Source organism: Anopheles ziemanni, chromosome 3 (genome assembly GCF_943734765.1).
Source record: "Anopheles ziemanni chromosome 3, idAnoZiCoDA_A2_x.2, whole genome shotgun sequence".
Classification (NCBI taxonomy): domain Eukaryota; kingdom Metazoa; phylum Arthropoda; class Insecta; order Diptera; family Culicidae; genus Anopheles; species Anopheles ziemanni.
In genome coordinates, this window is record NC_080706.1 from 51,429,718 (window position 1) to 51,442,954 (window position 13,237).

General features: G+C 46.8%; 1 protein-coding gene across 2 annotated transcripts; it reads left to right on the plus strand.

Annotated features, from left to right (window-relative positions):
- The first annotated feature begins 555 nt into the window (after nucleotides 1–555).
- LOC131288251 (acyl-CoA Delta-9 desaturase-like) lies at nucleotides 556–12,771 on the plus strand. 2 transcript variants are annotated; one of them, XM_058317367.1, is made up of 5 exons: nucleotides 556–688; nucleotides 10,684–10,983; nucleotides 11,097–11,433; nucleotides 11,564–11,749; nucleotides 11,926–12,771. In XM_058317367.1, exons 2-5 carry the CDS (start codon nucleotides 10,758–10,760, stop codon nucleotides 12,242–12,244), a joined length of 1,068 nt encoding a protein of 355 aa, XP_058173350.1. In that variant the 5' UTR covers nucleotides 556–688; nucleotides 10,684–10,757; the 3' UTR covers nucleotides 12,245–12,771. The 2 variants fall into 2 exon arrangements, with proteins under 2 accessions (XP_058173350.1, XP_058173351.1); XM_058317368.1 differs by lacking the exon at nucleotides 556–688 and adding an exon at nucleotides 1,453–1,664.
- Nucleotides 12,772–13,237: the final 466 nt, after the last annotated feature.

Below are 13,237 nucleotides of genomic sequence, written 5' to 3' on the forward strand. Positions count from 1 at the left end.
ATATCGGTCGTCATTTGTTTTTGTGTTCTGTTGAATTAAAACGGCTTTGGAGCAAAATGTTGTTATCGGAAAAAAACATTCCTCGACGTAAATCAGTCGCGATGCAGGTTATTTTTAATCAAAATTAAGCTCCTTCTAAATCGTTTTTAGCTCGAACAAAACTGAAATTGCCAATATTTTTGGGATCATAAGGAAGATTTCAATACTTTACAGCGCGTGTATATGAAAGTAAAAAATTCGCACGTACTTGCGTTTAAACTAGCAACGCCTGTAGGAGCGAGAAAGTGGATATGAAAAGAGAACACTAGCATGTGCCGTAGCGAAAGAGAAGCAATATCGTATGATTTTCAACCGGTACATTTCTAAACAACCCGGTCCGCAGTGTTCAGTTGATTGTTCTGCATCGTGGTTGTTGGCGCCTCTCAGGTGTTCCGGCGTGGTACATTCTGTAGCTGGAAAAGAGGAATCCTTGCTCCAGAATCCATCTCATCCGCTGGAAGTTCGTCCGCCTGTGACCTCCGACGTGCAGAACGAGCAAGCGTCCACTAGTGGCTTGTTTGCCGGCAAACTGCGAAGCTAGCGAACCTTTTGTGCACGCGGTACCTGGTGCATGTCTCCAGGCCAGTGATCAACGATCAGCTATCTCGACGGGTGCGCTAGAAAGGGTTTTGTTTTTGATAAGCAAAAGGTAAGCAGTAAAACAGTTTAACACGCCGCTTAAAAAGCGGCCAAACCGCCGGGCAGGGGTCAAGTGTGTGTTGTGAAAATACAAGGAAAATCTCAAGCACGCTGTAATCCCGGTGGTGAATGGTGGCATTTGGTGAAAGCACAATGTTAATTCGCAGCTAATCTTTCCAATGATAAGTGCATGGGAATCTAAATCCTTCCCCGGAGTGTTGGAGAATTGGTGGAATGGAAGCACATGCGGTGGGGCAATGCCGGGCGCGGTGCACCTATTGTTGTGTTTCATTCTAACCGCGCCACGTTGTTGCCAACCGTCCCTTTCTCACGCTGACGTGTATTCGAGCACGACGTGGTTTCTTGATCGGGCGAGATAAAGGACTTGATACTTGCCGATAGTGATTAGAAAATGCAACGCTCTTTTCTTCGTCCTCTGACTTTGAGGGTTTTTTTTTTTAATTTTATTGCATCCCATCATCCATGGTGACGTGATGAGAAGATGATCGGGCTACAGGCAAGCAAAATGAGAGCAAGAAAAAAAATGCTGTTCGCTTTTTTGCGAGAGTGTTTTTTTCCGCAACAGTCACGCCAGCGGCATGAACGAGGCAGCTGTGTGTGTGATGTTCGCGATGCGCGAGCGTTCGCGAGAGCAGGACAGCAGTCGCTATGCCGCCAGAATTTGGCGTTAAGCGTTTTCATATATAACGTTGGGGGCCCCGTTCTTACTAGTTCAGTTCAGTGACTACTTGACATCCGCGAGCAAATCATTTGCTGAGGAGGTAGCGACGGAAAGACGCACAGTCTCAACACACTAGCTGTTGGCGTTAGCCGGCAAACCTTCAGACATTGTGCGTGCGGCTGAAGTTTGCGGTGGAAGCTGCTCGGATTGGGAAGCCACCACCGAAACGACGGGACAAATTCTCTGGCAGGAAGTGAACGGGATTCGACAGTTGCGAAATATTCGCTTCCGGTCTAGTGCACTGGTGAGTGTTTGTGTCGGTGTTGAATTGTGCGCGCGTTTGTGTTTGTCAACCGTGGAAAACTGTACATTTTCCCCATTCATTCGAAAGTGGTGTGCTTTGTGTGCGGCGTTAGGATTGGGTCGCGCTTTCTTTTCAATTCCACGGCGTTCACGAAACAAACAAAAGCGGACAAATATCACGCGATGTGGACCGTCGTTATAATGAAAGGGAAGGAAAAACCACCAATCCGTCATCTGCTGCTGGCACAAGTTGTGCGAGCTCCAAATTTTTGCAACGGCAGCAAGCTGCTGGCAAGCACAATTTCCTGCTTTCCCTGTCTTTCTATCTTGGCGAGCCAAGTGGCGCATACACACACAGGCAGCGCGGGTAACTGCAGCAGAGCAGGCTGGGATGCGGTTTTGGGGAGAAAAATTATCTGAAATTTTCGATTGTCGTGAGGTGCGTTCTTCTTTGCGTTTGATCGGGGTTTTTTTTTTGGAACACGCCTTGATCGCGAGAGGTGAGTTGTAGGTCAAACTTTGCCACCGTGCAAGGAGAACGTGCCATCTCCCGATGCGGCAGAGTGTGAAAACTTGGAAGAACGTTACGTAAAGAAGCGCGCCGTGCGAATTGTGTCGCTGGAAAAATAACAAATCGCTGTCAGGTACCAGATTCGCAGTTTGTTGTAGAGCGAAGAATGGAACCGACGGTGCAACGGGATAGCGGAGCGGGGTGTGGAATTGATTGACAATCGATCAACATAAACCATACAAAGCTCCCGGACCGGGCTGCTCTTATTGCATTGCGTCCGACGATTAGGTTCGATTGATCCCAAGTGCATTTTATTGCAGATATTTTCTAAAGTACATTCATTTTTTTTTAGCAATTTTTCAACCACTCCAACGTGTGCAATAAAATTGCAGGCAGAAATGAATGAAGGGAGAAGCAGAATAAGAGAGAAAGATAGCAAAAACAGGAGAGAGAGTTATCTCGTCGTCGCCCTGTTGTCAAGGGAAGGTCGCTGCGAGTTTTGTACGTCAACACACAATTCAAGCAATTCGTTTTAAATGTTTCCAAAAACAAAACCTCCATGCCAACAAACGCTGCCGATAAATGATTCTTTTCATACTACACCGTGGCAAAACAAACATCATGTTCGCCGTGGCTACTTAGGAAGCGACGGTGTAGTTGGCAGTAGGCAGCAGACTGCGGGTAGCATAACTCTTGGTGTGCGCCTGTAGCGATGGTAGTACCCCGTCATGGATGGCGGCGAGCATATGCATCACGCCGGGGCCATGTGCGCCGGACACGCTGGCCCCAAGTGTACCGCAAAAATAGTAGAGAGAAGAAAAAAAAAGCCCTGCCAACGCTGATTGCTTGCTGCGGATCGGGTTTTAGATACGGACGCGAGTTTGAGGAAGTACCGATACACACGGGTTATTTTTATTCGCTGTTTGCAGGGTGTGTACTCTGTCATGCTGTTCCTCGTGATTCACCTCTCCCACATGGGTCTTTCATACAGCAAAAGTCATATTAGAATATCAAAAATTCCAAACGAATTCAGGGAAAACTGAGTCAAGGGAAGTGTCCAGTGCGTTTTTTTTAAATACAGCGAAAAAGCTCGCTCACTTGCTTGCTTCTCTGTTCATGGCTTTTTGGCCCCATTGGTGGAAAAAAGTGAAAACTCCTACGGTGAAGGAAATGTACGATGTTAGCAAAACTAGCGCGTAAATGGAAGAAATGGGGAAAAAATGTATATTTTATATGCTCGTCGGTCCAACCGTCGACGGTCGTCGTCTAAACGTTGCATAAGCAACAGGTGAGCAGCACTGCCAACACCGCGTTACCAGAGAGGAGTGCTTATGCTGCTCCGTGTTTCGTTTTTATACGTATTGCATTACCACCGTTCAGTGGTTGATTTTGTGCCCTCATACTTTGCCGATGAGCCCGGAGATGGCAAACCTGCGGTTAATACCATTTCGTAGTTTATCTAATCGAGGAAAACGTTAGAGGAAGTAGCACCCCCGCTAAGCCAATGTCGCTTGAGACGGATAGGAAAATTGAAAGGCAAACGAGGGATGGTAGGAGAAAGCAGTTTTTTTAACTCGTAGTCATATGTGTAAATAGTCGTTGAATGGAGGAAATAGGGAGGAAGAGCTAGCACGATTGAACAAAACATGCAAGAAACTATATTTTTCTACCCCATGTGGATTAGCGTCTTTTGGTGGTTCGGGTCGAGGTTATAAACCAGGAAATTTGCATCTGCAAAAGAATTATTTTACATTCATTCAACGCTAGGTCGAACTTCTGCTGTTTCTTGTTTAACTGCGTCTTCGATCGGGCGAATCCAAGTAAACACGAAATGACGTTTCTCAAAGGCAACAAACCGGTCGATTGACTTTGCACAGAGTTGCTGACGGTTCGAAAACTCAAGACGAAAAGGTTTAAACTTGCTGCATCGTTTCAACAGACCCGAAAACGGTGTGCGTATGCGCAAAGGAAATCGAACTTAAAATGCAATGAAGAAACCCTAGAGCCAACCGCCGACTGGCTAAAGTATTTGACTATTTGGATGTTCGCAATAGCAAAATAACTCGGAAAAGCCGCCACCCCCCGCCCTAGTAGGCGAAACGAAATCAACGCGATGTTGGTGTGCAGCTGTACAATTTCTATTTCATTCTTACCTTGATATGCTGTGTGTTTGGCTATTTCTTGGTCAAATAGATAGAAGAGGTTCGAAGGGAAGGAGGGGGTTCGATTGGATTTCGGCGTTAAATTCGACCGGTCCGTGCAACGTTCTCCGACGATGCAGGTTTTTGTTTAGAGCCATTGCGCCATGGAGTGGCCACACGCGTACTCACGCCGACTGCGCCGGCACCGGTTCATCGGGTAAATAGAACAAACGAGGGAGAAAGCTTTAATGGAAACGATTTTCACGCGCACTTATAGCAGTGCATGTAGTGTAGACAAGAAACTGAACCGGCCCAATAAAATATTGAAGGAACGTTTTTGAACGATAAAGAATACTTGATTAATTTTATCAAAATGGTATAGAACACCATTTCAAATAGAATGTCGAGAAAAAGGGAGGTTTAACAATTTAAAGTTTGATTTAATGAATGTTATCAAAACTGGTATGTTAAACAACAACAGTAGCTGGCTTTATCAAAACCAACACAAAAACTATCGTTTGTTTTAGGTGCTTGTTAGGACTGAAACTTCGCCTACTTCGTGCTCGACCAAAATTAAAATAGTTGTCTCTAGTTTGCCTAGTCTAAAATTATCCCCTCTAATAAACCGGATTTTAATACGTTTCATTTTTAGTTTATCGAGTTACCAGGTTGTTTCGACCATCGGGAATCGGCCTACCGCGGAGGTTGTTATTTTCGGTGGTTGTTACCACCACTTTAGGTTTGTACTTTAATTTGGATACAACTTCAACCACTTGGTGGAAGCTCATAAACATTATGCCTTTTGGTGGGACAACTGACGCAAAAAACCACATTTTTAGTATCAAGTAGACAGCGCACTTTCTGCAACGTACTCCTATCTACCCACTCTCCTTTTGCGCTCTAATAAGCGACATTAATGGAGTTAATGGAGGGACAAACCAAATCACAAGCTAAAAACAGATTTACGATGCTGTCGCAAGTTCGTTCTCCGTACTGATGACACGCGAAGACGAAAAGCGATAAGCGGTCCGGGCCTTATTAATGGAGGTCAGAGAGGTTGAACTGTACAAAACAAAACCCTCCTTTACTTTTAAGATTGCAGTGACATGTAAAAATTTTAGTGATTCTGGAAAAAAACTCCTTGTTTTCGGCACTATATTTTGATCGGTGTGGACTGTTGAGAATCTCTCAGTGCATGTTAAACTTCGGATGGATTTCTGCCCTTCCCGTAAACAACTAGAGGTTGGATCTATTTGTTGCAGCGAATGTATAAAAAAGAAACGATTCGCAAACGGTTGGAGAATGGCCGTAGAAGTTGCGCCACGAAAGACCGCAATGGTGTTTTTCCCATTGTCAACCGATTTAATCCACTGATACACACTTGACGTTGATTTGATTCAGCATTGATTGCGTTTGCATACTTCGGGAGGCTGCGAGTCAGTCGCGCTCCTCATCGGATGATTGTGGCAAATGGGATTTCGTTTTATTTTTTTGCACTCGCGCATTCAACTGCGCCTTTCCCACCCCAAATAGGCACGGCGTGTCGCCAGGAGCGATCAGCCAGTAGTAAGAAAGCAACCGCGGGAGAGGGCTTCTCCGAGGTTGGGGTGACGACAGCAACTTAGAACTAGGGCGAACGGAAGCTGCGAGGGAGAAGGGAGGCCGATCAGCCCTCCGGCACCAAACACGTGACCATGGGCTGATATGCTATGTGCGTGTGTGTGTGTGTGTGTGTGTGAGTATGTGTGGCATCACGCAAGGATTGCACCGCGAGGTTAAACCTGCCAAATTGTAGGCAATCTCGAGAAAGAGAGAAAATCTCATGCAATGGGGTGATGCTCCAGTCGCACGAGGATCAGCTGATCATTGTGCGGATTTTTCCTCTCCGCGCTATCCGTCTCTCTCTCTCTGTCGCTGGCTTTTTCTCTTGCGCCCAACGATTGGTTGCATTTGTTTAATTATGGCTACGGTGGCGGTGGATGCACGTTGCTGCACACAGTAACAGCAGTCACCAACGTCAGGTTTTCAACGAACGTCACACGACACTATGCACATGGTGGTCTGTTTCCGCCGCTCAGTCTCATCTCGGCGGCAAACCTCTCGGATCGCATCGATCCACCGGCGTTCGGAACCCGTGATCCTGGAAGGTCGCCAGCACTAGGACGGCGTGCCCGACCAGTGTCTGGCAACGTGAACCTATTGACGGACATTCGCATGACCCCAGCCGGTCGTTATAGAGGTCCTGGTGGAGGTTACGTAAACACAAACATGTAATCTGCGGATTTCTCCCGTGGGAACCGCACGCCGCAACCGCCATTGAAAGTCCGCTTATCAGCGTACCCACCGTCCATTACCGCTGATCCAAGCACATCCGGATAGGGGTTGGGTTTGGAGGCCCGAACGCACCGTTGCCAGTTCCATTCAATCCTCGGTGTTGCACGGCACGTTGCTAAGATTCCATTTTTACTGTAAAGTGTGAACAAATTCAAACTCCCCTCTGTCCGCTGTTGCAAAAGTGTTAATCCAAGTGTGCTGAGCGCAGGATCGATCATCGTCGATCGCGGTAAGAACGCGGTCGTTTAGATGCAGGGGAAACATATTTTTAACATTTGGCAGCATCGATTTGGCAACGGCATGCTGCCACCGGTCGCTGTGCGAGGGTGGACGCGGGGGTGGCTTTTAAAATTAAAAATGGAATGCCATGCCGGGTAGCACTGGCGTACGCCGTTGGGCGGAAGAAGCATAAACCGTGCCTTTGGTAGGGAGTGAGCTGCAGGAGACTTAGGATATTTTTAACATACGCGATCAGCGAACGATCAGCTGAAACCCATCTCTCGTCATCTCGCTCTCGTACCCTCTCGCCCCCTTTCCCTAATGGTTTACGGGTTGACGTCTGGTTTAAAAGTGTTTTATTTTTGCCCCGCTAATCCATAATTTGTAAAGGACGGTAACAAAAATGCTGTTGCAAGATCGCAATATGTGCAAAAATCAATTCATTAAAAATCTCACCGTGAACGATGTTGTTTTCAGATAAATATTCATTCATAACTCAATACATTCGTTTAGTTTGTTTCATTGATGTTCCCGTACAATCCCGTTTTCATCTTGGCGCATTTATCTTCCAACGTCTGAGTTAAATTCGTTTCGTGCGTTGCATTGTTCATTATTGTTTTGTTGCCACGGAAAGAACTGTACGGTTCCATTAGTACCCGTTTCAAGGATGCGTGCTGCCTTGGCTGTGTTTTGGCTCATTACAGATTCATAATTGATGTGCTGTGACGCTAGACAAATCGGGCCACAACCGGGAACTGTCATTCCATTTCATATTCATTGACCGTTGTTTTGGGGGGGCCCTTTGCTGTGGTCGCAGCAGCGTATCGTGGGCAATAATTAAAAATTCGTACGCAAATGATGATGCACGTGCTGTGCTTCGGTTGGTCACAGTTGTGCGTTGTTGTGGGCAAAGGCGACGGTTACAGAATGTTAATTCGCATCACTAGTGGATGGATAATGATCACCCGCTCGGCCACGTTGGGTGTCGGTACGGTGTGATTAAATGGTCAGAAATGATTTCCTCCAGTGGTAGGTCACTTCTGATACATGTAGCTGTAGAGGTCCGGTCAACAGCAAGTGTACGTACGTATTTTTTTGCGTATCATTTTAAACTGATTCCTTTTTGAGAGAGAGAGTTCACCCGCCAAAGTGCGTCATCTCGTAGTGCTTCGGATTGAGCTTCCTCTACTAAATCACGGAAAAGGACGGACCGAGCACGGGACTGATTAGTTTCCTTCTTCGTCACCCGAAACAGCGTCATTCTGGCGTTCGTGGTAAAGTGCTTGGTTCAGCGTTAATTAAAAGCAGCTAATTAAGAACACATTACAATGCCCCTTTTTGCTCGTATCTTTGTAGTTTCCCTGTAGTTGGGCCTCTCTTGTCGGAGAAAGGATGCAGATGCCCACAGTTTATGGCGTGTTCTGGCCAGGGACAAAAGAGAGATAGAAACAGACTGGGAAAATCCCGCAACCGCAGAAGAGCGCACCACCATACGGAATCAGCTGTTCTACGCTGGCCCATTCCCATGCTTTCCGCGCTGGATTTTCTAACGTACCCGTAGACCCCTGCTTTGCCTTCGGTTGTCTGCTAGCGCGAAAGTGTTGTGCGATCGATATTTTCCCACTCGAACTCATCAGCCTCCACTGGCACAGACAGTTGGGGGTTGGAGTATGGCGCGACGACATCGAGCCGTGGCCGCCGATGGATGGTCGCTCGGGATCGTCTGTTCCCTTTCTTTTATCGATTTACCATAAAAGAAAAAAAGAACCCACGAAGAGCAGGAGGATAGGTTTGACATGTCGTAGGAGTATGATACTGCGCGCAGAGAAAAAATGGTTCTTTGTCTCATTATTACGAAATCCAGAGCAAGATTTTCCCCAAATTATTATGCTCTGCAAATTTCCCAACGCTTCACGCCGTTTTCCTTTCAACGAAAAGAGAGAGAGGTTTTCGTTTGCGGAGTAGCGTCTGTTAGGAGATTTTCCGCCACTTCGCGCTTTGCAGAGTAGCGGTTTTCTCCGGAATGCCCATCTTGCCAGTATTGCCCTTGCCCAACGCGTGCCTCCGTAGGTCGGTCTCTACGTCTGAGAAGTTCCCCACACTAGGCTAGAGAAAAAGTTTGTTTACATAAACTGCTGGCCCATCAAATGTCGCCTCTCAGACCGCACCAAGTTCTGGGATGATGTCCGGTGTACATCTCTGGAAATTTCTCGTCTATGTATCTGCACCTTTCTCCGGAATTCCGACCGTTGGCTCTAGTCAGTGTTGCCTTACTCGTTCGGTCGGAGAGTCGCGCACTTCTACCGTGTGGAGTGATTACATATAGAGAAGCAGAGATCGATTTCACAAGCTTTTGGATTTGTGTGGATGCATCTTCTTTTGGTACCGTTGAGAGGACATTTGATTTTGATTTTACAAAGGCAGACTTACGAAACGGTGCAGTTTACAGGAATCTATTCCTCCTCCCGTGTTGTAGTAAAACAACGGAGCCCTTGTTAAATAAAGTGTGATTAAAGATAAAAGTCTTATCGTCCAACGAATTCGCTGCCAAAAAAGAACAAAATACGCTGCCTGTAGTTTGTAAGTGTTACATGACGTTGTTTTTTTTATAAAATCCAAATTGGAAATAAGAAAAGAAGTGTTTGTGGTAAATTGCTTGAAATGCCATTCTGCCAATCTGGATTTATAGGAATTGCGTTGTATCTTTCATCCGGTTTACATTCTTTGTTGGGCATGCTTCGGCCCTAAGGAGTCCGATTACGTGTTCCCCCCGGGGTCTGAGCGATACTCAATGACTATCACATTTCACTAGGAAAAATGGCAGTACGATTCCCCTCTACTTTCGCGTACATCCTTAACCTTTCTGCTTTGATTCGCACCGGGAAGTAAGTGGTGAGGATGATGAAACAGTGAAGCAGCTTTTGGTGCATATTGAGCAGAATTGACAAAGAAAAGCAGTTCAGAACAGTGCCCAGATCAAACCATCTGTTGCTCCGGGAGTGAAGTTCACATAGATCCGATGAAAGGAAATAATCACATCCTATCTAGATAGCGCGTAATCGAGAGGCGGTGTCCATGCCGCCCGTGCATGGTTCGTCCCTGGCAGAGGAAAGTGTTTTTCTTTTTTTTTTTTCTCTTCATCGTACCGTGAGAAGGTTTGCCAGGTGTATGTTTTAAAAATAAAAACCATAACTTTTTCTGGGGGCTACCACAAACGGTCGGAAGAGGAGAAATTCCAATACCGTTGGGTGGCGGTGTGCTGCCCCCGTTTTGTGTTGTACACGCAATGCGGTGATTTTTGCACGATTTCTTCTCGTCGAAACTCGGAGCTTGGGTGGAAAAATTGCGCATTTGTAAAGGCAACACTCATCTTGAAAGGACGCGCATCAAATCAAAAGATTCTAATTGTAATTGAAGAATTAATTTATTACATTGATTTTCTTTGATGTGCAAAAATGGAACAAGTCTAGAACCTTATTTTCGTCGTCATCCTCCCTACTCTCAGCGCCGAGCTAATACTGTTTATCGATTAGCTAATACACAAAGGAAGATGGCTCCATCCTTGTGCTTTGGGTGGGGTACCGTAGTTGTGCTTCGTACCGAGCGCCTCGATGTATGGATCCCCAATGACCCTGACCTTGCGGGGTAAAACAGCACTTGCCACTAAAACGCGTTAGTTTTTCGCAGTTATTTTTCTCTCTTTCTGTCGGGCAAACATATGGGGTTAATGGGTCCGAAGGAAATCCAGAGCTTATGAAAACTCCAATGTTTCACGTTTTTACTCGATTATTTATTGCTTCCCCACCTTTTTGCAGAGCACTTTGGAGGAAACCTCTTTTAACTGAGGCAAAAGTAGAAGGAGTTAAACAAACCGACAAAACAGATAAAAATGGCACCGAACGCAACGGTAGAGGCAACGGGTGTCCTGAACGAGGTGGACGCCGAAACGATCGACGGTGGGCTGGCGAAGGATGTGACGCCGCTGAAGCGCGCGGAAAAGCGCAAGATCAAGCTGGTATGGCGAAACGTGCTCGCCTTTGGCTACCTCCATTTGGCCGCCGTCTACGGTGCCTGGTTGATGCTGACCTCGGCCCGCTTGTACACGATTGCATTCGGTAAGTGTTTTTTTTTTTTTTTGGTTTTTGTGTTGCAACTAGGGGGAGCAGAATTGTGAAAAGGGCCTGGAGTATTGTTTTTCTTTATTACATTTTTCATTTTCCATCGGTAGCGTTTGTACTGTACGTCATGTCTGGACTGGGCATTACGGCCGGCGCCCATCGTCTGTGGGCCCATCGGTCGTACAAGGCGAAGCTGCCCCTGCGCATCATTCTGGCCATCTTCAACACGATCGCGTTCCAGGACTGCGCGCTCCACTGGGCCCGCGACCACCGGGTGCATCACAAGTACTCGGAGACCGACGCGGACCCGCACAATGCGACCCGCGGCTTTTTCTTCTCGCACATCGGCTGGCTGCTGTGCCGTAAGCACCCGGAAGTCATTGCCAAGGGCAAGCAGCTGGACATCGCCGATCTGGAAGCCGATCCTGTCCTGCGCTTCCAACGCAAGTAAGTATGCTGGAATGAAACGGATAGATCAAGCGGTGTGTGACGCTGTTTGTCAATTAATGTTTCCATGCTTTGTTTTGATATGGTGTGATAATTAATTTTGTATTCTTCTTCCTCCCCCTCTTGCCAGACACTACATGCTGCTGATGCCGCTTGCTTGCTTCATCCTGCCCACCATCACGCCCGTCTACTTCTGGAACGAGAGCTGGACCAACGCGTGGTTTGTCGCTACCCTGTTCCGCTGGACATTCATTCTGAACGTGACCTGGCTGGTAAACAGCGCTGCCCACAAGTGGGGCGATAAGCCGTATGATAAGTGAGTAGGCTTTTTTTTTGTTTTTCTTCCAAGCTAGCTGCAAGCTAGCCATAATACAGCGCGTAAAGTCTCGACTTCGCGATGCTCGCTTATCAGCAGTAGCAGTGCTGGAACGAATTTTCGTGTGATTCACGTGTGTCTTATTGCGAATGTTTTTTTGTTTTTGTTTATTACAGGAGCATTTCGCCCTCGGAGAACCGCACGGTGGCATCGTTCGCGTTCGGCGAAGGATGGCACAACTATCACCACGTGTTCCCGTGGGACTACAAGACGGCCGAGCTGGGCAACTACCGGATGAATCTGACGACGGCGTTCATTGACTTTTTCGCCAAGATCGGCTGGGCGTACGATCTGAAGACGGTCTCGCAGGAGATCGTGGAGAAGCGCGTCAAGCGCACCGGCGACGGTAGTCACGCGACCTGGGGCTGGGGCGACAAGGACCAGGACCAATACGAGGTGCAGCATGCGACCATCATCAACCAGAAGGAGGATTAGGGACGCACGTTTCGCGTGGCCTAATGAGCATGGGAAAAAACAGTAGGATATTGTGCGGGGGGAATATCATGCGCTCTTTTAGAAAAAGGCAGTAGTGATACGGGAAACACATGGGTGGCGCTCCTTGTGATAGGAATGAAATCGAATTTGGATCGAGAGAGAGAGAGATAGAGAGCAAAAGTACGATAAAACTTCGAGCTGTGTGTGAGTGTATGTGTGAAAGAAGGAAGTAAGATACTCGAAGTAGGAGAGAAAGATGAAGATAACATCAAAAGGCTGGTTCACAAAACACTACACTAAACTATTATAGCGATATCCCCAAAAATGATCCCCACAAGAACAAAAACACGCACCATACACTTATCATCAACATTCACATCAACAGCCATACACACTGCAGACAACTTACATGGTAACTGTAAATTTTGGTTTAAGAAAACGTATCTTGTAATTTTGGTTTTCCCCCTCCTCCCTCTTGTGCGGTACAACAAAAGGCGTACAACGTGCTGTTTGTGGAAATGGAAGTGGTCCAAGCTTGTCACCCCTTTGTACGCGGGACGGAATAAGGATTGTAGGGAGAGAGATAGAGAGAGAGATAAGCGGGAGGCGAAAAAAACAAACGGATAGCTAGCCTACTAGCACATAGATACAGGATTATCTATGCCATTGTCCATCCCAGTAAGTGATTTTTAATGCCTTTTGTCACAGAAAAGCCAAACTCCGATGAGCGCAGCAGCTCGAATTTTCCAATAGGCAGCAAGAACTAGCGTTGTGGATCCTTGTTCCCCTGAGCCAAGCGGCGATGAACAGTAGCAAGGGTGGGGAGGCCACACGGAGTCGACGGAACACCGGCGAAGCGAAGAAAGCGTGTGACACACAAGGACAGTGTGTTAGGAGAGGGTTTAGTTTTCTGAATTACTTCAGTTGTTCGCCCCACATGTTAGAAACGAAATAAGATTTGTTTTTTTTTCCAGTATGTTTAGAACGAGAGAA

What these genes read in the sequence shown, in the direction of transcription:
- LOC131288251 (XM_058317367.1), top strand. Translation starts at nt 10,758, where the DNA reads ATGGCACCGAACGCAACGGTAGAGGCAACGGGTGTCCTGAACGAGGTG. An exon ending in GTCCTGCGCTTCCAACGCAA is followed by an intron (nt 11,434 to 11,563) that starts GTAAGTATGCTG and finishes CCCTCTTGCCAG; the next exon opens with ACACTACATGCTGCTGATGC. An exon ending in GGCGATAAGCCGTATGATAA is followed by an intron (nt 11,750 to 11,925) that starts GTGAGTAGGCTT and finishes TGTTTATTACAG; the next exon opens with GAGCATTTCGCCCTCGGAGA.